The 27,810-nt window shown below is 48.6% G+C and overlaps 1 protein-coding gene and 1 long non-coding RNA gene across 4 annotated transcripts in view; one reads left to right on the forward strand and one right to left on the reverse strand.

Moving 5' to 3' along the window:
- Window positions 1-15,446, forward strand: part of SCN2B (sodium voltage-gated channel beta subunit 2) — a 103,297-nt gene extending 87,851 nt beyond the window's left edge. Inside the window, exon 5 of the mRNA XM_063943592.1 lies at window positions 12,971-15,446. Coding sequence (XP_063799662.1) covers window positions 12,971-12,994 — 24 coding nt within the window. The 3' untranslated portion in view covers window positions 12,995-15,446. The remainder of the gene's footprint in view (window positions 1-12,970) is intronic.
- LOC134966670 (uncharacterized) overlaps window positions 1-27,810 on the reverse strand; it is a 117,332-nt gene that overhangs the window by 80,892 nt on the left and 8,630 nt on the right. The window contains exon 1 of one of the 3 annotated variants that reach the window (XR_010188688.1): window positions 12,600-12,841. The exons of the other annotated variants lie outside the window; for them this stretch is intronic. This is a non-coding gene — a long non-coding RNA (uncharacterized LOC134966670). Of the gene's footprint in view, window positions 1-12,599; window positions 12,842-27,810 lie in introns of those variants that run through there. 3 annotated transcript variants of the gene reach the window in all.

A 27,810-nucleotide genomic window follows, 5' to 3' on the forward strand; every position in this document is an offset into this window, starting at 1 on the left:
AACCTCTTACGGCAACTGAGGAAGATCATCGCGGAATGGCTTACCCCAATTGGACTCTCCTGTGGATTTGTGGCATCGGACAACGCCAGCAATATTGTGTGTGCATTAAATATGGGCAAATTCCAGCACGTCCCATGTTTTGCACATACCTTGAATTTGGTGGTGCAGAATTTTTTAAAAAACGACAGGGGCGTGCAAGAGATGCTGTCGGTGGCCAGAAAAATTGCGGGACACTTTCGGCGTACAGGCACCACGTACAGAAGACTGGAGCACCACCAAAAACTACTGAACCTGCCCTGCCATCATCTGAAGCAAGAAGTGGTAACGAGGTGGAATTCAACCCTCTATATGCTTCAGAGGTTGGAGGAGCAGCAAAAGGCCATTCAAGCCTATACAATTGAGCACGATATAGGAGATGGAATGCACCTGTCTCAAGTGCAGTGGAGAATGATTTCAACGTTGTGCAAGGTTCTGATGCCCTTTGAACTTGCCACACGTGAAGTCAGTTCAGACACTGCCAGCCTGAGTCAGGTCATTCCCCTCATCAGGCTTTTGCAGAAGAAGCTGGAGGCATTGAAGAAGGAGCTAAAAGGGAGCGATTCCGCTAGGCATGTGGGACTTGTGGATGCAGCCCTTAATTCGCTTAACAAGGATTCACGGGTGGTCAATCTGTTGAAATCAGAGCACTACATTTTGGCCACCGTGCTCGATCCTAGATTTAAAGCCTACCTTGGATCTCTCTTTCCGGCAGACACAGGTCTGCTGGGGTTGAAAGACCTGCTGGTGACAAAATTGTCAAGTCAAGCGGAACGCGACCTGTCAACATCTCCTCCTTCACATTCTCCCGCAACTGGGGGTGCGAGGAAAAGGCTCAGAATTCCGAGCCCACCCGCTGGCGGTGATGCAGGGCAGTCTGGAGCGACTGCTGATGCTGACATCTGGTCCGGACTGAAGGACCTGACAACGATTACGGACATGTCGTCTACTGTCACTGCATATGATTCTCTCAACATTGATAGAATGGTGGAGGATTATATGAGTGACCGCATCCAAGTAGGCACGTCACACAGTCCGTACTTATACTGGCAGGAAAAAGAGGCAATTTGGAGGCCCTTGCACAAACTGGCTTTATTCTACCTAAGTTGCCCTCCCACAAGTGTGTACTCCGAAAGAGTGTTTAGTGCCGCCGCTCACCTTGTCAGCAATCGGCGTACGAGGTTACATCCAGAAAATGTGGAGAAGATGATGTTCATTAAAATGAATTATAATCAATTCCTCCGCGGAGACATTGACCAGCAGCAATTGCCTCCACAAAGTACACAGGGAGCTGAGATGGTGGATTCCAGTGGGGACGAATTGATAATCTGTGAGGAGGGGGATGTACACGGTGATATATCGGAGGGTGAAGATGAGGTGGACATCTTGCCTCTGTAGAGCCAGTTTGTGCAAGGAGAGATTAATTGCTTCTTTTTTGGGGGGGGTCCAAACCAACCCGTCATATCAGTCACAGTCGTGTGGCAGACCCTGTCACTGAAATGATGGGTTGGTTAAAGTGTGCATGTCCTGTTTTGTTTATACAACATAAGGGTGGGTGGGAGGGCCCAAGGATAATTCCATCTTGCACCTCTTTTTTCTTTTCTTTTTCTTTGCATCATGTGCTGATTGGGGAGGGTTTTTTGGAAGGGACATCCTGCGTGACACTGCAGTGCCACTCCTAAATGGGCCCGGTGTTTGTGTCGGCCACTAGGGTCGCTAATCTTACTCACACAGTCAGCTACCTCATTGCGCCTCTTTTTTTCTTTGCGTCATGTGCTGTTTGGGGAGGGTTTTTTGGAAGGGACATCCTGCGTGACACTGCAGTGCCACTCCTAGATGGGCCCGGTGTTTGTGTCGGCCACTAGGGTCGCTAATCTTACTCACACAGCTACCTCATTGCGCCTCTTTTTTTCTTTGCGTCATGTGCTGTTTGGGGAGGGTTTTTTGGAAGGGACATCCTGCGTGACACTGCAGTGCCACTCCTAGATGGGCCCGGTGTTTGTGTCGGCCACTAGGGTCGCTAATCTTACTCACACAGTCAGCTACCTCATTGCGCCTCTTTTTTTCTTTGCGTCATGTGCTGTTTGGGGAGGGTTTTTTGGAAGGGCCATCCTGCGTGACACTGCAGTGCCACTCCTAGATGGGCCCGGTGTTTGTGTCGGCCACTAGGGTCGCTAATCTTACTCACACAGTCAGCTACCTCATTGCGCCTCTTTTTTTCTTTGCGTCATGTGCTGTTTGGGGAGGGTTTTTTGGAAGGGCCATCCTGCGTGACACTGCAGTGCCACTCCTAGATGGGCCCGGTGTTTGTGTCGGCCACTAGGGTCGCTAATCTTACTCACACAGCTACCTCATTGCGCCTCTTTTTTTCTTTGCGTCATGTGCTGTTTGGGGAGGGTTTTTTGGAAGGGACATCCTGCGTGACACTGCAGTGCCACTCCTAGATGGGCCCGGTGTTTGTGTCGGCCACTAGGGTCGCTTATCTTACTCACACAGCGACCTCGGTGCAAATTTTAGGACTAAAAATAATATTGTGAGGTGTGAGGTATTCAGAATAGACTGAAAATGAGTGTAAATTATGGTTTTTGAGGTTAATAATACTTTGGGATCAAAATGACCCCCAAATTCTATGATTTAAGCTGTTTTTTAGTGTTTTTGGAAAAAAACACCCGAATCCAAAACACACCCGAATCCGACAAAAATAATTCGGTGAGGTTTTGCCAAAACGCGTTCGAACCCAAAACACGGCCGCGGAACCGAACCCAAAACCAAAACACAAAACCCGAAAAATTTCAGGCGCTCATCTCTAATTTATACTGCATGTACACATGTTTGGTACTGTTCTAGAACTTCTATGTTCTAATGGCAGTGGAGGACTGGCAAGTGGGGCATTGGGGGAAACAGGGCCGGTGCTAGAGTGTCCGGCACCGCCCTGCAAACAATAAATTTGCGCCCTCCCATATTTAATAAAGGGACAGTGCTCGTCAAAGGGGCGTGGTCTCACATAGAAGGGGCGTGGCCACATAATAGTGTTCCCAATTCAAATTACGCCACACAGTATCACAATCGCATTCACATTATACTACACATAGTGACCCTGATTCATATTGCGCCAAGTAGTTGTGTACCTAATTCACATTACGACACACAGTAGTGCTCCTTATACACAATACCCACAGTAGTGTCCCTTATACACATAACACCCACAGTAGTCGTGCCACACAGAATGCCCGCAGCAGTAGTGCCACACAGAACGCCCACAGTAGTGATGCCGCACAGAACGCCCACAGTAGTCGTGCCACACAGAACGCCCACAGTAGTGATGCCGCATAGAACGCCCACAGTAGTCATGCCACACAGAACGCCCACAGTAGTCATGCCACACAGAACACCCACAGTAGTCGTGCCACACCGAGCGCCCACAGTAGTCATGCCACACAGAGTGCCCACAGTAGTTGTGTCATACAGAGCACCCACAGTAGTCATGCTACACGGAGCACCCACAGCAGTAGTGCCCCACAGAGCACCCACAGTAGACGTGCCACGCATAATGCCCACAGCAGTAGTGATCCACAGAGCGCCCACGGTACTAGTACCACACAGAACGTTCACAGTAGTCATGCCACACATAATGTCCACAGTACTAGTGCCACAAAGAATGCCCACAGTAGTAGTGCCACACAGAATGCCCACAGTACTAGTGCCACACAGAATGCACACAGAAGTAGTGCAACAATTAATGCCCCTTACACTTAAGTCAACCGGAGGGGAGGAGATAGAGGTGTTGTACGATACTTACCGCACACAGATCCGTGGAGAGTGCTGCCAGAGCCACTGCCTAAAGTGCAGTGGTGAGGAGGGAGGGAGCCGGAGCGACCAAGCTGGAGCCGCGCTTCACGCTGCTGAGCCGGAGAGCACCGGCTCTGTGCGGGAGAGTGCTGCTGGTGCCGCTGCCTAAGGTGCAGTGGGGAGGAGGGGGTGGAAACAGGAGGGAGGGAGCCTGACTGACCAAGCCGGAGCCGCGCTTCACACTGCCTGCGTCTGTCATACAGTGTGACAGACGCAGCGGCAGCCGGGAGCCAGCAGCAACAGCAGAGCGGGGAGAGCGCCTCTTCCGACCAGCTCCTCCCTGCTGAGCGGGTAGCGCCGGCTCTGGGGAGAAACATACTGTAATAAAGTTGCTGAGTAACTGTTTTTTGTCTGTATATTTTCTAATCACTCCCTGACCAATGACCATCGCTGTATTCCCAGTAACAAGTGTTTGGATAAAGGTCAGGCTGGTCACCTAGGAAGAGCTAAACACTCATTCAGTTTCAGTCACTGTGGTAAGGGTTAGGCTGCGGCTGGGGTCAGGCTGCAGTTAGGGTTCGGCTTAGATAGTATTGTTGACATAATATCAACGTGTTTTACATGCTCCATTCAACTAATCAGCTCCTAGCTGCCATGTTACAGGCTGTGTTTGAAAAATGGCAGTTAGGAGCTGGTTGGCTGGTACTCTGGTCCAGATTTATCAAGCCTTGGAGAGTGATAAATAGCAAAGTGATAAAGTACCAACCAATTGGCTCCTAACTGTCATTTTTCAAACACAGCCTGTGACATGGAACTTAGGAGCTGATTGGCTGGTATTTTATCACTGTGCTATTTAACACTCTCCAAGCCTTGATAAATCTCCTCCATAGGGCAGAACGGATGGCATAATGGTTATCATTACTGCCTCACAGCACTGAGGTCACGGGTCCGGTTCCAACCACAGCCCTAACTGTGTGGAGTTTGTATATTCTCCCCGTACTTGCGTGGGATTCCTCCAGGTACTCTGGTTTCCTCCCACAATCCAAAAATATACTGGTAGGTTACTTGGCTCCCATTAAAATTAACCCTAGCGTGTACATGGGCAGACTAGATGGGTCAAGTGGTTCTTATCCGTCGTCAAATTCTGTGTTTCTTTCTATGTAATGTGTTAGAAGCAAAATGACTGCTGATACGATCATGTGGCCGGAGAGGCTCCAGCCACGCGGAAAATGGCCACCGCGGCACTGAAGGGGTTAACCCCTAGTGCCCGGCGCCATTTTAAAAGACAATGGGCGCTTGGCGCCAGATTTAAATGTATTGGGCGCTAGGCGCCGTGTTTAGAAACATGTTTAAAAAAATACTGTACTTCTTTATGTATGTGCCGTGGTCCCGGACCTCTCCGGAGACCACGGCAGTGAGGGCAGCCCCCGGCGCGCTCAGCAGAGTGTGCGCGCCGGGGGAGAGGGCAGCCGCTGACCGCCGGAGTCCGGGAGCTCCGCTCCCGGCAGCGATCGGTGCAGCCCCGGGCGCACTGGAGTGTGCGCGCCGGGGAGAAGGGTGAGCCGCTGCGGCTGGGAGCTCGACTCCCGCTGCAGTGCTCTCCGTGTGAGCCGCCGCTGGGGGCCGGGAGCTCTGCTCCCGGCGCCTCAGCCCAGCACGGGTGGCCAGCCGCAGCAGCCGGGACGGACGTCCCGGGCTGCTGGCCGGCAAGGGGGGGTGCGCCGCAGCCCGGCTCCCCGCCAGACGCTGCGGCCAGACACCAAAATCAGCGCCGCATACAGGGGACCGGGCTAGCCGGCTCCCTGCGTGGTGAGGCCACCACAGGCGCCGCTCATGGGGGACCGGGCTAGCCGGCTCCCTAGCGGCGTGGGTGAAATTAGGGGGTGAGCAGGATGATGAGCGCTGGGGTCCGGGAGCTACGCTCCCGGCACCTCAGCGCTGCAACAGAGCCAGAGTCACGGCAGCCGGGACAAGTGTCCCGGGCCGCCGGGCTTCGGTACAGGGGGGTGTGCGCCGCTGCGTGCGGCGAGGCCACAAAGTTAGTGCCACACTGGGGTGACAGGGAGAGCCAGCTCCCTGGACCCCAGTGGCAGGCAGGCAGGCAGGCTGGAGGGTGGGGGAAGCCAGCCCCATACCTCCAGCACTGAGAGAGCCCTAGCAGTCAGGCTGCAGGGCTAGGGGAGCCAGCACTGGGCACAGGGTTTAACAAACCAGACATTGTGAAAAAAAATGTATAACATGTACAGTTTGATCTAAATGTAATGTATTTAAAGGTAAATTGCACGTACTTGGTTGTGTGTCCCAGGAGGGGGGAATCCATGGCTGTGCAGGCTGATGGATTCTCCCAGACCTTTTCCCCAAAAACGGAATGCTTTCCCATCCAGCCTCACACTTCCAAGGGGCACAGGGAGAGAGAGAAGCAGCTCAGCTATGAAACAAGCTGAGTGGTTTCTTGGAGCTCCATGGAGATCACCCGTAGTGGCCAAGAGACCTGGACCGGAGAGCCAGGCTGCCCAGCTCTGGAGCCCAAATCCAGGCTGCAGGCAGTGAGCTGGGTCCCGGGCAGGTTTCTGGAAGTCAGATTTAGGAGGCAAAACTTCCCCCAGCCAGACTGAACGGCACCGGGGCGTATCCTGATCCTCCCAGATGGGAGAGCCAAAGGAGACCGACCACTCCCCACTGTCCATAGGGAACAATGTAAGCTGTGCATGAGACCAAGGCATGCACAGCTCATGGGTAAACATTGATTGGTTGTGCACCACAGGGCGGGCTTACCCCCTGTGGTAAGGGGTCTTGGAGAGGGATAAAAGGAGGGCAGTTGGCCCATAGGATTGTATATTGTAACATCTTTTTCTGCTGAAAACATCTGATTGTATGCTGTTGCCCCTAGCAATAGGGAGGAGCCTTTTTAAAGGTTATCATTGAGCAAATAAACATCATTGCCTCAAGAAGACTGCTTCATCTTGTGACCAACAGGGTTAGGCCAAACCTAGCCCCGTCCTCCGGCTGTCCAGGGAAGCACCTAACGTCTCCAAGCTCCGCCTTCCGCCAGCTACCGGTAGAGGCCTAGCAAGTGGCTAGTGGGGATTCGTCAGCACCACAGAGCTGTGGTAAGGCAGTGCGTCGGCACATACAGAGCAGAACCGTGGTTCCAAACGCCATGGCAGGTTAGGAGTTTGGTGGTGGCAGCGAGAACCCGCCCACAGTGCAGTGGGTGGAGTCAGTAACAGGCAGTTACTGACGGTAAGCGGGAATCCCCTATGTGGTCAGGCCTCGTGCGGCTTGACCTTCCATTCTGTGCGCAGCCAACGGGACGCGAAAGCGGCGAGTGCTTTCGTACGGTACCGTCCTGTCACAGATCACTTCACTTCTCCATCAGGAGCCGGGCGCACTACTGCACATATACAAAGATGTGTCACCATAAATAATTTGTCACTTGGAATATATAATGTTTCCAATGGGTGCTCTTGTTAGCCTTGTGCGTCAGGGTCACATAATTTAATGTGAAAACGATGGGTTGGTGTTCCCTAGTAGCACTCAGTACGGAACCTACAAACTCTAGAACTGTCTTCTCATGTGACACCACATTTACACAAAGATGAAGAAGCAGCAGACTGTATGTGCCATAATCAGACATTCTGGACAATATTTTTTTTTTTTTTACAAAATTATACCCCCAACCAGAGTCATCTTAACAGCATTTTAGGCCCTGGGCAAAGCAATGCATTGGGTCCCTACACACCCATCAAGAACACATAAAGAAAAACCATAACCTACCCCTCCCGCAGTCCGGCACCATTTCTCCGCATACTGTGAATGACTGTCAGTACTGTGATAGCTCCAGCCAGCCACCAATCAGCATGCGGACAGCCATTCACTGTCTGGCTATAGACCAGGGTGCAGGTAGAGAACAATGCCTCACCGCTCTGCTTGTGTGTAATTCACAATCAGAGCGGCTGGACAGCATTCTCTACCTGCTTTCCAAAAGAAGCTCCAGAGTCACCAGCCCACCCCTGCAGCTGCCCACTTTGCCAATAGTGTGTTTAGGTGGCCATACCCCCGGGTCAATACCATTATTGGACACAACGTAATCCACAACAAATTTGGGAAATATATTATGAGATTTGTCAGACAGGTAAACTGTAATAATCTGTAGGAGAACTTGCAGATATACTTAGTACTGTTGGCAGAGTGTACTGGGCTATCTGGTGCAATGACATCAGTCCACACACTTGAAGACTTAAACAGTAATGCAGGTTTAGTTAGTGAACACAGGTGACTCAGAAGTAACACTGATAGCGGTAATCAGGAGCCCCTATATCACACAAGGTAACAGCATTAGGTAGTGGTACTTATCAGGAGGTGTCTGTGGTGGTGAAGCATGGAGGACTGCACAGCCGTGCAGTTTGACTCCCACTGTAGAGAAGATGATGCATGCACTGGAACACTGTGAGTCTCTGTAGCTGAGATCTGTTCCCAGTCTCAGCTCTGAACACTTGTACACCAGGACTCTGTCTCTCAGTCTTTGTCACACTCTCCTCAGGAGGAACAGGAACTACATACATCATATAACTCCGCCTCCGAGTGACTTCTGGCACTAGAGGTCTAACACTAGGGGATGCCCCCATAGACTGGTACACAGAAGGAGACAGGTGCAGAGTGCACCATATCCTAACAAGTACACCTATTATGCCAATGGTTCTCATACTGTGTGCCTTGCCTCGATACACTTGCAGGGGTGCCTTGGATTGGTGGTCCAGGACCAATTCACATTATTTATGGGCAATGTAATAGGCAAACCCAGTGCTGGTGGCTGTCAGTCATAAAATATGTGGACAAACAGAAGTCAATCTTGTCCCTCACCACACAACAGAACATAAGGATGACATATAAACACAACTTGCTTAATATAATATTTCTTTCTAATTTTCTCAATAAAAAACTTTTGGCCTAGGGGTGACGTGTAAAAAATTCTGCGCCATGATTCAAAAAAGTTTGGAACCACTGTCCTATACTATCTTCTTACAGAGAATCTTGTACCAAGAGGCTCCAGTCCAAGCTTTTCTCCCATGCTTATATGTTCTAAATAGTACGAACAGGAACACAAAGCAAATACAGAAACAAGAAACAACATGGCATAGCACACAGAGATGTCTATTAATGTAGACACTACATGGGCAGTTATTCTCACACGAGCAAGATCAGAAGTCCGTCTCAGCAGCACGTCAGGGAGATGTTGCTATATCAGCAGATTGGGTTCCAGAGTGTTCCAGAATGGAAAGCTAGGAATGTAGGAGTGTGTGTTTCATAGTATGTCTGACTTAGGTGTAAGAGCTGTGCTACTGTAGCCCACACCTTCAGCCTGGGGAACCAAGCTAGTATTCAAGGGTGAAGGGGGGGGATAGTTACCAAATCTTGGAGAGAGATAAAGTACCGACCAACTAGCTTCTAGTCATTCTTCAAACACAGGGGCAGATGTATTAAGCCTGGAGAAGTGATAAAGCAGTGATAAAGTAGTGATAAGTTGAAGGTGATAACGTACCAGCCAATCAGCTCCTAACTGTCATTTTTCAAATCCGTAATGATTGGCTAGTGCGTTATCACCTTGCACTTAGCACTTCTTTCTCCATTCCCCAGGCCTAATACATTTGCCCCACAGCCTGCAAAATGACAGTTAGCCGATTGGTTGGTACTCTCTCCACTTTATCTCTCTCCTTAGTTTGATCTTCTGCTTAGTGGGCCTGATTCAGAGTTGTACGATATTGCAGCGCCGCAATGAAGCAGCTGTGCAACACAGTACAGCTAATATGCTAACGCAGCAGGACTGAGGATCCATTATCTAATAATGAAATAGAGGATGACTTACAGTACTTGGAGGATAACATATTTCATGGGTTACATATGGCAAACTTTTTTTGTATCTGGATGTTGGAACAGTGGCTTCTTTTAGTGGCACAAGCCAAAGGTCTGCCATAATATTAACCTGGAATGGTAGAAATTGGAATGGATGATGAAAACGGTTTAAAGTTGACTGTTTAGCCTTTTCCTGATACAGTATCTTTTCATTTTTCCTTTCAAAGTGTGTACTCTGCCAAGAGAGGCCGGTAAGTCTCCTGGTATGGTACTGAGCTGGGGGCATACATTTTGTGGTCATATGTCATCTAAGTACATAAAATGAATAACAATGGATCCAACCGTACCCACTATAGCTATGCCCATGGATATAATATTTGATTTGCAAGTGTCATACTTGATTATTTACTTCTAAATCTAAAACCCTAATAATAAACCGTGAAGATCAAACATCTACTGTAGTTGGTCAGCCCTGGGTAGAAGGGAGATAGCCAGAGATAGTTTCAGTGACGTACATTCACGTTGGCATTCTCTCTTGGAATCAGACTCTCTAGGCAGTGCCGTAACTAGACATTTTAGTGCTGTGTGCAAAAAAACAGCATCGACGCCCCCTCCCCCCCAAATATAAAACCGTGCCAATGCGCGCGCCAAAATATAGGAGCGTGGCTTTATGGGGAAGGGGCGTGTCCACATAGCTCCCTTTTACACAGTACGGCAGGTAGAGTCCACTTTTACACATTAGGCAGGTATATTACACAGTACGGCACGTAGAGTCCCATTTTACACATTACAGCAGCAGAGTCCCGTTTTACACATTATAGCAGCAGAGTCCCGTTTTACACATTATAGCAGCAGAGTCCCGTTTTACACATTATAGCAGCAGAGTCACCCTTTGTTACATATTACAGCAACAGAGAGTGAGAGTGAGTGAGGGTGTGTGTGTGTGTGTGTGTGTGTGTGTGTGTGTGTGTCACCTGTTAGTGCGATGCGGCATCCAGGACTACCAGGCGCAGACACTCATTTACTGGCGCTCACAGTCCCCTCTCCAGTGCTCAGGCTGTGGCGGGTGTCACAGTAGAGGCAGCAGCAGCTCCTATACGGCACCAGGCGGCTGAAGGTGCGCTCTCTCTCCACTTCAGAGGTGGCGGCGCCTGGTCTCCCTGGTGGCATCAATAGAGGCAGCGGCGGCTCCTATACGGGACCAGGTGGCTGAAGGAGCGCTCCCTCTCCACTTCAGAGGTGGTGGCGGAGCTCACAGCCAGAATTACCGCACAAAGGGTAACACCAAATGGCGCGCTTCCCGACGCTTACAGAGGCAGGCACCAGCAGATAGCGGAAATTTCACTACTCCATCACTGACCAAAACAGCCGTAGGTAGGGGTGTGCTGCCAGATGGTGCGCCTTCACTGCACTTGCGCTGTGGGCAAGGCACCATCGGCACACACCTAGTTACGGCTCTGTCTCTAGGTATGGGGCTCTAGGTCCAAAGAAAAATATTAGCCTGGATCAGACTTATCTACATTTTGTCTGCTCTCTGCGGGAGAGAGCAGCCAGGTCAGCTCAGAGGGCGGGCAGGGAAGGCTGTGATGTCGTGGAGGGGGTGGGCCGGAGGCGGGGCGGGCAAGGGCGGGGTCATGACGATGCCTCTTTTAAGCCCCGCCCTGTAATGCCGCGATCACCGGCATTACACTGCAGGGGGCGTGGCTATGATGACGCGATTCAGCAAGAATCGCGTCATCAACTGCCCAGACCGCCCACTTTACACACTAAGTGGGCGGACGGGCAGGGGGGTCCCCACGAATCGGGAGACTTGCCTGCTCTTCTGGGGGGCCGGGAGGGTCACCCGATTTTCGGGAGCCTCCCGGCCATTCCGGGAGAGTAGGCAAGTATGGCCTGGATGTGTAGTTTTTCTTTTAAAGCTGACATGGACTATGACAGCTACAGATGTCTGGCTGAAGAAACTCTACCAGATATTCTGGATATGTATGTTGTGTTTTGTCTTGCGGTCTAGTGGGCAGGAATAGGGCAAACTTCAGTGGATATAAGTGAAGAAATGGAGCTGAGCTGCGCAGTGACTGATTTCAGTATGTCCCAAACATTTCTAACTACATCCTTTGTAGTAAAGTATAATATCTATAACTAGGGTGGCACAGTGGTTAGCATTGCTGCTGGGATAATGGGCTCTATTACATACATCGCGACCTTCCCGATTTAAATGGGGACAGTCCTGTTTTGGCATGTCAGGCCATATTTGTGGAAAGCTTGGCAGCTTCTCTGTTGTGAGCAGGTGTCCCTGCTATATGCACTGCAGCATGTCAAGGGTATTTTTAGGTAGGCATGGCCATCGATCATCGATGGTTCTAAACCATCCATAGTACGTGAACGATCTTACATGCTTTTACAATCGATGGCGGAAAAACAGATGTTTTATCACAATCAGCGGTAGCCATGGACCCGAGGTTTTTTGTTTTTGTGTACATTTCCACGCTGGTGCTGATGCACAGAGCAGCTAGGCTGTCAGCCAGAAGCCCTGCGCCTCCCTCGTTTCACACACAGGGGCAGATGCATTAACCTGGAGAAGGCATAAGGAAGTGATAAACCAGTGATATGTGCAAGGTGATAAACGCAACAGCCAATCAGTTCCAATATGTAAATTAACAGTTAGGATCTGATTGGCTGGTGTGTTTATCACATTGCACATATCTCTGGTTTATCACTTCCTTATGCCGTCTCCAGGTTTAAAACATCTGCCCCACAGTGTGCTGTGTTGGCAATGGGATGGCCGGCTTCCTTGTCAGGCAGAGCTGTCATTCACACCCCAGCCCCGCCCCCAGCTCTTCCGCAGAAGCCGCCTCGCATACGCATATGTGAAAACACAGACTGCAAAACTATCAATGGTACCACATAGAATAGTTACTTACCATCGATGGTTTGTCACAATCGATAGTGGCGCAACGATGACCATCCATAGTTTTAGGAGTAGAGGGAGGTGAGGAGTCTAGCACTAGAGTAGCACTTTTATGCCCATTGGGGTGTGGTCATGCCCACTAACGTTGGGAATTATGGTTTTCCGCTATACAGCTGTCTGGGAGGAGTAAGTATGTTCGTCCCATGTTAGTATGTTCATCCAAGGTACAACACATGCTAGAAGGGCGGAAGCTGAATGATTACACAGTCTCTGTAATTGCATGCATAATATGCTGGCTCTGTATAAGTGATGGGAAATAATAACTGCCAATAATTTCTGTCTGTCTTTCTGTTTTCCCATCGCTTCCACTGTCCACCCCTGCAGTCATCCATCCCTGAGGTCCTATGATTTCTCCCCATGCACATACGGAGTGAAGCGGATCCCCTGGCAGAAGATGACGATATTGTTCATAGAAGATATTGAGAATGCTCTGACATTCATCTGAACATTAATCAGCTCCAGGGAATGAAGAGTATGTGACACCATAATTCTAACAGACTGTGGGAACCCTTCTCCTGTGTATGATCCTTACTGACCTCCTGATGAAGCACTTCTGCTCCATGTGATCCCGTCACCTGCACTGCACCTTGTCCTGTCTGTCACCCTGCCAGGCTCTGATTATGTCAGGCGGAGGTACTACGTGTATGTGGTCCTGACTGGTTGAAGTATATCTACCCCCGTCTGTAAACCTGTGGGTGTTAATCTGACAGTGAATGAAGTCCCTTTTCATTTACAGACCACTGACACAATGAGGGGACTTACCTAGCACTGCACAGTTACTGTTCATATTGCCTACATTGTACTCTCTTATACAGTTTACACCACTGATGGGCAACAAGTGGCCCTAAGGTCACACGTGGCCCTCTGAACTTTCACCTGCAGCCCCGCCCTCATCTACTTCCTGCTTTTAGAGTCAAATTTAACATACCTGCTCATATGTTGTTACATATAGGTTTCTCATTCGTCAATTAACTTGCTAATTAGTAATGGGCCTAATTCAGGTCCTGAAAGATCTTTGGCACATGACCCAAAGTATTGATGTGCGGTACTTTGTGCATGCGCCAGACCTGAACCTGAACGGCTGCAGTCGTCAGTAGATTGACATTCTGCAGCCAATTAGGGATGTGGAGGGGGCAGTAACGGCAACTGTTTCCCAAAACGGAGGCGTGCCGCATTTGTTTTGGGGGTGTGCCGAGACCAGGATCTCCATTGGAGATTTCCTGGACTTTTGATCGGAGCTGCGGCGGCCGGCTATTATGACCCCACGGTTCACGCAGCCGGCCGATGGTGTCGTAGGTGGTCCGATTCTGTGCCCTAGGATGCATCACTGGATGCACACATGCATGCAGGAAGTGTCTACTTATACGAGGTGCATCCTGCTGCATTACCATATCTGTGCATTGCTGCGGCAGCGATGACAGCTCCAACCACACCTGAATTAGACCCAATGTCCACCCCTTCTGAAGGCCAGAGGGCCACACAGTGCGGACCCCACAGTGTACCAGGGTGCCTATTACGGCTTTACACAGGCTGTGCAGTGCATGGAGGTACCTTCCCATTATATGCCCAGATTAGATTAAACACTTGTGTGCTGTGTGTGGCAATCTGTGCCTACATGGTTGGCATTACTTAGAACATGCAAGTTTACAATGAGTGAAAGACACAATTTCTGTACAATACTTCAATAGCAAACTGAATGTGCCGTGCTGTGACTGCTATTTTGTTCACTGGCATTTTTCTAAGAACCAGAAAGTGTTAGCTTTATGTATAAAAGGTAAAGCAATTTATGTTTGCGCTTTCTGTAAATGAGGCAGAGGAACCTCTAGAGGATAAACTTGGGACCCAAATATTAATTTTACTAAATAATATGTTTACTATCAGGATGATTTCCACTGAATCCAGCACAGCAAATACACTGCCAACATACGTAACTGCCAATATTTAAAAATAATTTCCAGGAAAACTTTGCTACTGAAAGCGTTTGAGTCCGTCATAAATGGTCGTTTCTATGCGGACTTTGGTGCACTTCAAACCCCGTACCAATATGTTTTAAATAATTTAATTATAAGGGTTTTATTTTGCATTTGTATTACTCCTTAAGAAAATAAAAATAGGTTGTAAGACTTGCATCCAATATGGAGAATACTGTATAAAACAATTGTCCTGAGAAAATTGGTCAATACGTAATAATGGGGACAATTTTAGGGAAAAATGTTTAAAATCTGGATCTGAGGCTGGGAATCGGACAGTCCGCAACTCTAACAATGACATCAATAAATCAATATTTAGCAATATTGTTTTAATTCATTTTGTTTCCATACAAAAGACCTTACCTCTTCTAAGTGCGATACTAATTAATGATGCTATATTCCTTCCTATATGTATGATGATAAGATAATAGAGCTGACTCATGTCAAACGCTGGGTGGTTCGAGCCATTAAGCATTATACACACCAGAAGGGTCTGTCTGCATAATGCATTTCTATGTATTTAGGTTCTGCATGCCTATGTTAGAGGTAAACGCAAATCTACAATGTGTATTCATTCTACAGCCACAGGAATGAGTTTGGACAGCTGCTGTCATACAGGACATGGAAGAGTTGACACAGATTAGAGAGGCCAATCCCGGGAGCGGGATCGGCGGGATCCCGGGATTTGGGCCCAAAAATGTCGGGATTTGAATCCCGGGATTGGAGCATCCAATTTCGGGATTCACGGGATTACACTGCGCATGTGCGGGAGGGTGGGTGTGTAAGTAATACTACTTACAATTAGGCGGGCGGCAGCCATAGACAAACGCTGAACGCGGCGGCACTTCAAATGTGGCGCCGGCCGCCAGCCAATCAGAGCTGGCGGACCGGCAGCCAATCAGGGGAGCTGCCGCAGCAGCGGCAGCCAATCAGGAGCGACTGCTGCAGCCGCTTCCCTGATTGGCTGCCGGTCCACCAGCTCTGGTTGGCTGGCGGCCCGGCGCTTCATTTGAATTACCGCCGCGTTCAGTGTGTCCATGGCTGCTGCCCACCTAATAGTAAGTGGTATTACTTACATCCACCCTCCCTCCGTGCAGTGCTAACAGCCTCCCTCCCGCGCTGCTACCAATCCTTCCCGCTACCTACACCCTCCCGCACTGCTAACTACACCCTCCCGCACCACTACCTACATCTTCCCGCACCGCTACCTACAGCCTCCTGCACCGCTACCTACACCCTCCCGCACCGCTACCTACACCCTCCCGCCCAGCTACCTACACCCTCCCGCACCGCTACCTACACCCTCCCTTCCGCGCCGCTACCTACACCCTCCCGCACTGCTAACTACACCCTCCCGCACCACTACCTACATCTTCCCGCACCGCTACCTACAGCCTCATGCACCGCTACCTACACCCTCCCGCACTGCTGACTACACCCTCCCGCACCGCTACCTACACCCTCCCGCACCGCTACCTACAGCCTCCTGCACCGCTACCTACACCCTCTCTCCCTTCCGCGCCGCTACCTACACCCTCCCGCACTGCTACCTACAACCTCCTGCACTGCTGACTACACCCTCCCGCACCGCTACCTACATCCTCCCGCACCGCTACCTACAGCCTCATGCACCGCTACCTACACCCTCCCGCACCGCTACCTACATCCTCCCGCACCGCTACCTACAGCCTCCTGCACCGCTACCTACACCCTCCCGCACCGCTACCTACACCCCCCCCGCACCGCTACCTACACCCTCCCTCCCTTCCGCGCCGCTACCTACACCCTCCCGCACCGCTACCTACCCTCCCCGCTACCTACACCCTCCCGCACTGCTAACTACACCCTCCCGCACCGCTACCTACACCCTCCAGCACCGCTACCTACACCCTCCTGCACCACTACCTACACCCTCCCGCACCGCTACCTACATCCTCCCGCCCAGCTACCTACACCCTCCTGCACTGCTACCTACACCCTCCCTCCCTTCCGCGCCGCTACCTACACCCTCCCGCACCGCAACCTACCCTCCAGCGCTGCTCCCTACACCCTTTTTCACTGATCCCTACTGCAATCCCGGGATCCCGGGAATCCTGGGATTGAGTGTTTTTCAATCCCGAATCCCGGGATTGAAAAAACGTCCCGGGATTGGCCTCTGTAACACAGATTAAACATTTTCTCTTTGGTTCTGAGTTTGTTGAGTTCAGTACTGTTTGACACAGTATTCAACTGTTCACTTTGTCCATTATTATTTCAGGGATAATAAAATATGTAAGCCGAAATCTGTTTCATTGTTTTTATCCATATACTCTCAGCACAGTCTGATCTACCATCAAAATATTCCACTTGTTATTATATTGTTGCAAATATAGCAGTGTTGACAGGCTTGGGCTGGCCCACCGGTGCACCCGGAAAATTCCCGGAGGGCCCGCTGTCTGAGACCGCACCCCTTTCTCCAGGGGTCAGTAATACCCCTGTCACACTGCCACTGCCAGATCCCACCCAGGAATTGGAAACAGGTCTTTCCCGGGTGGGGTACAGCATTGGACCCTAACAGGCGGCTTCCCGACACAGCAATTTGTCGGGTCGGTTGCCATAGCAGCGGGGGGCGGAGCCGGCGCTAGAGATGAGCTCATCTCTGCGCCGCCTCTCCCTATGTAGTGAACGGGTCTCGGGTCGCATCGACCCTGGAACCCGTTCACACTGCCACTGACCGGATATTCAACCTGGGAATATCACTGCTTTATTCCTGGGTTGAATTACCGGGACGGCGACCCAGGATTTCGACCATAGCCCTTTCACACCGCACACTGTGCGCAATATGCCGGGTCGATACCGGGTTATTTGTGCAGTGTGAAAGGGGTATAACTTGGTGGTGTAAGATCATGGATGAACTTGGGCGCCAAGATTTGCCCTCCTACCAATCAAAGTAGGCGGTCCCAAAACACCCGTGCCTCTCCTCTATAAAGAGGCCAAGGGGAAGATGTATTAAGCCTGGAGAAGTGATAAAGCAGTGATAAGTGGAAGGTGATAACTCACCATCCAATCATTACAGGTTTGAAAAATGACAGGAGCTGATTGGCTGGTGCGTAGGGAGGCTCCTGTCGCATGCTTAGCAGAGCAGTGGTGAATAGACGCTGTGCGAATGTGCACAGCATCTACGTACAATGAAGACAGAGGGACTGGGGGCATGCAAGCAGCTCACAGAGCACTGGTCATGCCCCCACAGTGACTGCTGCGAGGCCATGCCCCCTTTCCTATAGACCACGCCCCCTTTTCAGTTGCTGGCCACACAGTCGACCAGAAATCATAAGTTATCAAGAATTTATCAAACATCTGTCAAAGTACAATCAGATTCTTAAATCACGGAAAATATGTGAATTTTCTGGTTTAATATTGTCTGATATGACAACTAATGTTGCATTTATTTATCAAAAGGTGAATGACCACTGTTTCAATAAAAGTAGATGTTGCGGATTCTGCTACTTACGGGGCACGCACTTAGGGGGTAATTCAGACCTGATCATAGAAGCAAATTTGTTAGCAGTTGGGCAAAACCATGTGCACTGCAGGGGGGGGCAGATGTAACACCTGCAGAGAGAGTTAGTTTTGGGTGGGGTGTGTTCAAACTGAAATCTAAATTGCACTGTAAAAATAAGGCAGCCAGTATTTACTCTGCACAGAAACAATATAATCCAACCAAATCTAACTCTCTGCACATGTTATATCTGACCCCTCTGCAGTGCACATGGTTTTGCCCAACTGCTAACAAATTTGCTGCTGCGATCAACTCTGAATTACCCCCATGGAGCCAGAGCCGGCCCTAACCAATATGATGCCCTAGGCAAGATTTTGGCTGGTGCCCCCTAGCACCGCCACTAGTTCCGCCTCTGACCCTGCACCTCTTTCCCAGCACCATCACCCCTCACTAATAACAGTCCTTATTTTGGTGTTTGTACCCCCAATATTTTAAATAGGAACAGTTCGCTTATTTGGCGCACAGCCCAAAAAGGGGTGTGTTTTTGCTGGCAAGGGGCATGGCCACACAATGTTCACCCCAATTCAAATTACGCCACACAGTACTGCAACTTTATTCACATTTGATCATGCAATAATATCCATTATTCACATTACATCACACAGTAGTATTAACATTATTAATGCCCTTATACACATAATGACACACATAGTGCCCCTTACACATATGTTGCATATTATTAAATAATTTTTACATGACACACATAATGCTCCTTACACATATTACGAACACTACTGCACAACCAACCCACTCACATGCACACAGCACTCACACTGCCACTAACACTGTGACCTCTGCCTCTTCTTGGATACAGATGTGTCCTCATAAATCTTTCCTCAATGCTAACGTCGGGCACCTTTTTTTTATGAAAATGCATCTTATTTGCATTGTTATGTGATAAGGATGCACAAGCAGCTCCTGCTGATTAAAATGATATGCTGCATGCCTATATACTGTGTGAGACTGTGGCTGTCTCTGCATATGAAATGCTACACACAGAATATAGGCATGCTGCATATCATTTTAATCAGCAGAAGCTGCTGATGCCCCTAGGCATATCAAATGCCCTAGGCAATTGCCTAGTTTGCCTATGCCTATGGCCGGCTCTGCATGGAGCGTTCAGAAAGCCACTTGAGACAACGCAGGATGAATCCTCAATGGAGCATAAACACATTAACCATGTGTTGCCCAAATAATCGTGTAAATGGGCTTTTTGGCCACTGAAACCCCTTGAAGAGCAATATGGTTTGTCCAGGAACAAAGTAATTTTTTTTTTTTAGACAGAATCAGCCCCGGTAGTAACTGGCCATTTCACAGCTAGAAGCTTAAATGCCATATTGTAGAACACTATGTGGCTATCCTGAGGTTTTCACTTGCACTGAAGGCTATGACTTATGCCGGTGGTTCCCAAACTCTTTTTAAACAGGGCGCCATAGAGTGTCAGAATTTTTTTCACGCCACACGAGGCCAAATATTTCCTATTGCGAAATTCAGAAAAAAATATATTAAATTAAGCAAATTGTGTTTATATGAATTAATGAAGCGATTGCCGGCTCCGAACATGCCGCACTTGGCCAAGGGCCCCAGGAGTTTTATGGCCCTAGGCTGATAGCTGAAGGTCCCCTTTTTCCAGAGGTACCAGTTTTTGCAGATCGGCCCTGGGGAACCGGAGATATCCAACTTCAAAGCAGTGGTTTCAATTCTACCCTGTTAATTGCTCTTCCCAGACAGATATATCAGGTTCTATCTGACTTAGAGTTTTTCTGAGGATATATTCCAAAAGCTGAGACTCTCCCCTTTCGGATGACACTGGCAGCATGTCTCTACTATGGCCAGAACCAGAGATATCAGCCTTCCAGCAGCTGGTCCCTGCTCCAGCTCCACACGCCTAATATGCAATTTTATATTTTCATTGATGGATTGCTCTGGCTCCTGATCTCTGATCCCCAAGTCCCCAATATCTCCTGAAAGGTGGGACTCTCCAGTATTATCTAATTGAAACTTTGAAAGCTAAGAAATCTATTTCCAGGAACTGGAGATATCTGCAGTCAAGCAAGCTGCCCTCCCACCAGAAAATTATGAATATTAAGCCCACTCCACTATCCATCCTTCCCCTGCATATTAAACACCCCCTACCACCCTGGAAGTCATGTACCGGGGCCCCTTCATTCAGCACAATGCCCCTTCTACAGTGTAGTGTTCTCCTTCCCTCCCCATCTCCCACCATCTGTGCAGTAAAGGAGTAATTAGCAGAAATTACTGCTCCAGGTCCTACATGCTGAGCGGAAGATAGAACACCCCCTACCGTCCACGGGACATCAAAGCTGCCGCTGATAGCATTCTCCACCCCTACTGCTGAAGGATGGGTAGTGCATTGCTTTGCCCAGGGGCCTACACTGCTGTTAAGATGGCCCTGTGACGCGATGCATCCTTTGGGTCAGTTATGGGGTGAGGGAACAGGATTCGCTTCTGTTTGACCACATATTTTATGATTGGAAGCCACCAGCACTTGTTTTTCCTATTATATTGACCATAACATTTGAATTGGTCCTGGACCACCTACCCAGGGTACTCTTGCAAGTGTCCCGGGGCACCCAGATTGTGAACACCTGCTTTACGCAATGCTTTCTGTCTGGAAACCCCATAGACAACCGGGATGGTTACCATGAAAACTGCTAAAGTAATGTACCAACAATCCCTCCATCAAACCCTCCAACAATCCCTCCATCAAACCCTCCAACAATCCCTCCCTCAAACCCTCCAACAATCCCTCCATCAAACCAGAATTCCTTCTGTGTCTTCCCACTTACTCCTGCACCTGTTCTCTTATGGACAGTAGGCGGTCTATAGATCTACAGTGTCTACATAGTCAATATGTCGACACCAAATTGTCGACATGCATTGGGTTAACATGGTCATTAGGTCATCCTATAAATGTCTGGCAGTGCTTATGGTCGACAGGAACAAAAGGCTGACAGGTTTAAATGGTCGATATGGTCGACACAAGTTTTTTTTTTTTTTTCCATTTTTATCAACTCTATCATACTTTACCATCCACGTGGACTACGATTGGGAATAGTAACCTGCCCGCAGTATGGTAAGGGAACGGGATACACTAATTGGGGTTTCCTGTGCTCTGACTGTGAAAACGACAGCAAAAACAATAATTGAATGTTATGTCTACCAATAATTGAATGTTATGTCGACCTTTTCCATGTCGGCCTTTTCATGTGTCATCTTTTTTTTTTAACCATTTGGTGTCTACCTGATGACTGTCTATCTAGACATTGTAGATCTATTGAACCCAGCGACGGACTGGGGCCTTAATTCGGCCCTGGCATTTGTGAACGCGCATGCGCGTCACGGGGGGTGCGCATACATCACAGGGGGCGCGCCGCACAACGTAAGGGGGCGTGCAGCGAGTCATGGGGGCGTGAACTTGTGGCACGCCCCCCATTACCATGGCAACGGTTGCTGGGGGGGGGGCGCCGCGAGTCCGGGGGCGTGGACTCACTCGCGGCACGCCCCCATTTCCATGGCGACCATGGAACCAGAGAGCCGGAGGCCTTCCCAGCTCTTTGAATGACCGGTTCGGCCCACCTGCCCTTCTGGCATGTGCCAGAAGTGCCAGATGGCCAGTCCGGCCATGATTGAACCTGAAAAGTTATGGACACGTACACTGTTAATGCCAGGCAAGGAATACTCTATGTGTAATGTCACATACCTGGAACATGACATACTATCCAAATAATCTCAAATTATGCAGATTTTTGCCTGAATTATTTCTTTTTGTTAACTCGATACCTCCAGTGCAATGTGACGGCTACAGAGGGACAGCAATTCCTGCTCGATAGCCGATTCTCCTCTGACTTATACTCTATCTATTCTTCTAGAAAACTGCTCCAGTATTTTTGTCGTTTTCCACAGTAGCTAAAGTCAGTGCCTGCCAGTAAATCCGCATAGATTTATTCCACCAATGACAAGTGGGTGCTGTAATCGGAGTACACCCAGCAGGTACAGAGGTGCTCACACAGGGCACTAGCATCCCAAAACAGATAATGGGCCTGATGTATCAACAGTTATTAAAAATAAATAAATGTTACTTTTCTATACTTTTTAGCATTTTTTTAAAGTATTGTCTGAATGGTATCTCCGGTACTTAGGTCGACAGCACTTAGGTCGATACTCATTAGGTCAACCACTATTGGTCGACATGCATTAGGCAGACATGGTCAATAGGTCAACATGGCAAAGGTCATCACATGAAAAGGTCGACATGAGTTTAAAAACAACCAAAAAACTTTTTTGAACTTTTTCATAATTTACAATCCACGTGGACTATGATTGGGAATAGTAGTCTGTGCCAAGTGTAGCGGTAGCGGAGCGAGATACCTTGCCCGAAGCATGGCGTGTGAAGCGACCCTATGACCCATACCCCTGCTGTTTACTTCCAACAAAAAAACAATTGAGTCTCACAAACAAAAAATGAATACTAATATTTTTTTTCATATAGATATAAATGTATAATTATACGTATAGTAAATATAAGTACAACATTTTTAAACTAGTTCAACATATATATGTATAATTAAAAAAAAATTATTTAATTATATACCTGTACTTTTTGTGAAAAAAACAACAACAATTTTTTCAGGTGTAACTACAAGAACAATCATGGCCTATTACAAAACTCACCAGTAAAATAGCTATGAAAAATTTCAGACAATTTACAGAAAAAACAATGATACATAAGGTTCCCGTTCATTTTCAATAGAAGTTGGAAAATGATAATTTAGTGGGGGGAAAAAAGATTAATAGAATTGAAAAACTTACATACATTCACATGGGTGCGGATCATAAGGTCAACAGTAACTAGGTCGACAGTCATTAAGTCGACCACTTTTGGCCGACAGTGACTAGGTCGACACCTGAAATAGGTCGACATGGAAATAGGTCGACATGAGTTTTTATAATTTTTTGGGTGTCGTTTTCATCGTAAAGTGACCGGGAACCCCAATTAGTGCACCATGTCCCCATGCATGGCTCGCGGCAGGTTACTATTCCAAATCGTGGTCCACGTGGATCGTAAAGTATGAAAAAGTTAAAAAAAATTGAAAAACTCATGTCAACCTTTTCCCATGTCGGCTTAGTACATGTCAACCTAGTGACCATGTGGACCTAATGCATGTCGACCAATAGTGGTCGACTTAATGACTGTCGACCTAAGTGTGGTCAACCTAATGACCATATATCAACAGCAGACACTACTAAAGAGGAATTTCATCTCAGTAACATGATGTCAGTCATTTGAATAACCAATAGAATTGTCTCCTTAAAAGGTCCCACCCCTTTCATTGTTTTCTTATATTTGTCCCCTAGTAACATTGGGGGTCATTGCCACCCGTTCGCACGCAGCGGTTTATCGCTGCGGTGCAAACGGGTACGGAATGCGCATGCGCGGCGGCCACAATGCACATGCGCGACGTTGCCCGGCAACAGGGGTCGCCGGGTTACGTCGTATCCTACGATGAAAGAGCTCGCAGAGCCGACCGCAAAGAAGATTGACAAGAAGAAGGCGTACCTGGGCAGATCTGGACCGTTGGAGACCGTTTTCGGGGAGTGGCAAGGAAAACGCAGGCGTGTCCAGGAGAACGGAGGGCGGATGTCTGACGTCAAAGCCGGCTCCAGCATCGCAGGGATCGTCGCACAGAGTAAGTATGTCCAGGGCTGGTCTACTTCTGCTTGAAATTTTTTTAGCTTAGCAGGTCTGCACAAGTGTTCGAGGCCCTGCTAAGCTAAAATACACTCTTCCATAGGCGTGGACTAGTTGATCGCAGCCCTGCTAAGCTAAAATACACTCTTCCATAGGCGTGTACTAGTTGATCGCAGCAGCAGCAGCAAAAAGTTGCTGGCTGCAATCAACTTGGAATGACCCCCATAGCTTCCTTTTCTGCTGTAGCTCAGGTATGTGCTGACTGACACCAAGGAACTCACTGCGCACATCCGGCTCTGAAACAGATTCACTTCATTAAATCTTTTCGAAATGCGATAATCATAAAACTACCGAAAAGTAGATTGCGATATTATTGCATTTTTGGGCTTATATCGCAATCACATTTGCGATAACAAAAATTAGACATACTTAAAAAAAAATTCAAAAGTCACGAAAAGGACACGATGAATGACGAATTTTTTTTTAGAAACTTATCGCATTTTTGATACATTAGGCCTAATACCCCTGCTCCTCTCTTTGCATGTACCAATTGCTGTCTGTTTAGATGACTAAACTGGATTTCTAGATACAACTTACTCCCTAGCCACCCTGCCTGCTGCATGTCCAGTGAGCATGGATGTTCCGTTGTGCCCATCAAAATAAAATTGATTACAAATCAAGCAAACTATATATTAGAGGCAGGGTTTCAGTTGTTGTTTGTGTATTCTGTCCACTTTTCAGGACTAAATTGGGTTTATGGTTATAAGCAGGGTCTTCAAGGTGGGATGTCAGGATACCAGCGCTCAGTATTACGACGGTCAAAATCCCAATGGTAAGTATTAGGGTTAGGATTAGGCACTAGAGGGAGGGTTAGGGTTTGGATGCGGGAGGTGACAGTTAGGGTTAGGCTGGCAAAGTGGACGGGTGGAGTTAGACTGCGGAAGGGGTGGATTAGGGTTGGGGTTAAGGTTAGGCTTAGACTACTCACAGACATCTGTTGGGATTTTGACTGCTGGGATACCGCTGTCGGGATGGTGAGCAGGGCCGTTTCTTGGGGCAGGCGAGCAGTGCAACCGCACTGGGCGCACGCCGCGGCACTAACTGTGGCTCCCTGCTTCCCCCTCCTATTTCTCCCCGAGAAACCCGCTCGGGGGGCGGAGTTTCACGGAATGACGCGGTTGCATCATTACGTCACGACGCAACCCCGTCACTCCGCGAAACTCCCTGCCCCCCGAGCGGAGTACAGAGGGGGATCCAAGTTAGGAAGAGGGAAAGGCCGGCGCGAGGAGCGACTGGTGAGGCGGGCCAAAGAGCGGTAATCGCCTCTGTAAGTATTCTCTCTCTCTCTCTCTCTCTCAATGTGTAAAATGGGGACACCTGCCGTAATGTGTGAAATGGGGACTCTTGCCTGCCGTAGTGTGGGGATTTAATGTATCAAGGGCATTGCAGTGTGTGGCATAGTATGGTGCAGGGGGCATTACTGTGTGGGGCTTAATATGGTAGAATTTTTTTCTCCTGTGGTGGTCGTGATCTGTTGGAGCAGGGTCAAAAACTGGATTGTGAGGTAGTCTTTTCAGACGAGGCCATGCCCATTTAGATGAGGCCACGCCCCCTTGCTGCGTGCGCGCGCAAGTTTTTTTTTTATCTAGGTTTTTTTTTTATGTCATGGGGGGGGGGGGCGCATTTTTAAATCTCGCACTGGGAGCCAAATTGGCTAGAAACAGCCCTGATGGTGAGTGCCGGGAATTTGTACCCAACCCGTCAAGACATACTGTATGGCTGCCCCAGGTGATACAGAAGAGCATTGGCCAAGTCTGGGAGGCATGATACCCACAGCTGGCCCGCCGCATGTCTTCTGCTCACAGCCCGAATTCCACCCACGGCCCCTCTTACAAGCTCAGGTTTGAGTATTTAGCACCTGGTTCGGCCTCCCTCTTGGCACACTTGGTTAGAAGAGAGATTACAGTCGTTGCAAACTTCCCTAGCCCACCATTGAGGGATGCACGGAGAAATTAGCAATATTGTGGAACATCACACAGTACTCAATCTGCCCCCTACACGTCCGAACCACAGACCCTTAATGAAATCACGTAACAATGAATAAAGGATAATAATAATAATAATAATAACAATGGAATTTCATTTGCCTTGATGCATTTGCAAGGATATTGTTCCGTCAGTCAGTGCGGGCATGCAGTATGTATGCTGTTTTCCACAGGAGACCTGCGGAGGTGATGGCAGCGTGGGAGGGTTTTAAACTCTTCTGTTCTAATTAGATATCATATGTTGGTATTTGCAGTTTTACATAGTCATATGGGACTAATTTATTAGCTATATAAGCAAGAAACACGCAACTGGTCTCCAGGCATTCTTCTGAAAGGAAACAGAATTATTTTTATCTTATGTTATGACAAATATTATTCAGATGACTACGTTATCAAAGTAACCGTTCTTATCTATTTAGGTGCCATATTAGTGCTTGTTCTGATAAAAAAAAAACGGGTTGCATCTGTATTGCGTGCCCCCTAAGACGTGCTGTATCACTACTGCCCATCTCAGTGACAGGTTGGCACGGCTTGTACCTCTCCAGGTGCCCACATAAGGCTTTGCTTGGGGAATAGCATGTGTCTGGGCACAATTCCCAGATTGTCACCTACACAGGATACTGGTCACTTCCTCAAACTAGTATACTCGTTGCACATAGGAAGCCTGGAAGCCTTAATATAACTCAGACTGGATATCACTGTACCAGGCACAACTTTCACTAAAAAGATCCTAAGAAACTCACTATAACACAATGGTGGTGGTGGGGGAATGTCTCAAGCATTGGAAAGAGATATAGTGGAGAGAAGTATAGTGGATAGAGCCAACCAATCAGCTTCTGTCATTTACAGGCTGCGCTGGAAAAAAGACAGTTAGGAGCTGATTGGCTGCTCCTTTATCTCTCTCCAAGGCTTGATACTTCTCGACCTCAGGCCTTTAGGCCCCATTAACCATTGGCACACTAGGTGCTTGAAAGATTCTGGTCGGAATTGCATTTTAAATGCGACGCATCCCGCCACTTACCTCTTGCCTAGCTCCATTTATTAATGCCGTACGCATGGCTGGTGTAGTGTGAGAAGATCTGGGTTTATGATCTGGGACATCTACTGTGCATGCGCGTCCGATGGCGTCACCTATCAGGTACAAGTTCCGGAAAGTTTTGCTTTGCGGAGCTTGATACATTTGGGAAATTGAGTCAAACCTCTGTAAATGGCAATGGGGGTAATTCCAAGTTGATCGCAGCAGGAACTTTGTTAGCAGTTGCAGGGCTGTTTCTAGCCAATTTGGCTCCCAGTGCAAGATTTAAAAAATGCGCCCCCCCATGACATAAAAAAATGTGCCACCCCCCCCCCCCCCCACACACACACCTAGATAAAAAAAAACACTTGCACCCGGCAAGGGGGCGTGGCCTCATCTAAATGGGTGTGGCCTCATTTAAATGGGCATGGCCTCGTCTGAAAAGACTACCTCACAATCCAATTTTTGACCCTGCTCCAACAGATCACGACCACCACAGGAAAAAAAAATTCTACCATATTAAGCCCCACACAGTAATGCCCCCTGCACCATCTTATGCCACACACCGCAATGCCCATGATACATTAAATCCCCCACACTACGGCAGGCAAGAGTCCCCATTTCACACATTACGGCAGGTGTCCCCATTTTACACATTGAGAGAGAGAGAGAGAGAGAGAGAGAATACTTACAGAGGCGATTACCGCTCTTCGGCCCGCCTCACCAGTCGCTCCTCGCGCCGGCCTTTCCCTCTTCCTAACTTGGATCCCCCTCTGTACTCCGCTCGGAGGGGGGGGGGGGGGGGGAGTTTCGCGGAGTGACGTGGTTGAGTCATGACGTAACGACGCAACTGCGTCATTCCGTGAAACTCCGCCCCCCGAGC

Source organism: Pseudophryne corroboree, chromosome 10, assembly GCF_028390025.1.
Source record: "Pseudophryne corroboree isolate aPseCor3 chromosome 10, aPseCor3.hap2, whole genome shotgun sequence".
Lineage (NCBI taxonomy): Eukaryota > Metazoa > Chordata > Amphibia > Anura > Myobatrachidae > Pseudophryne > Pseudophryne corroboree.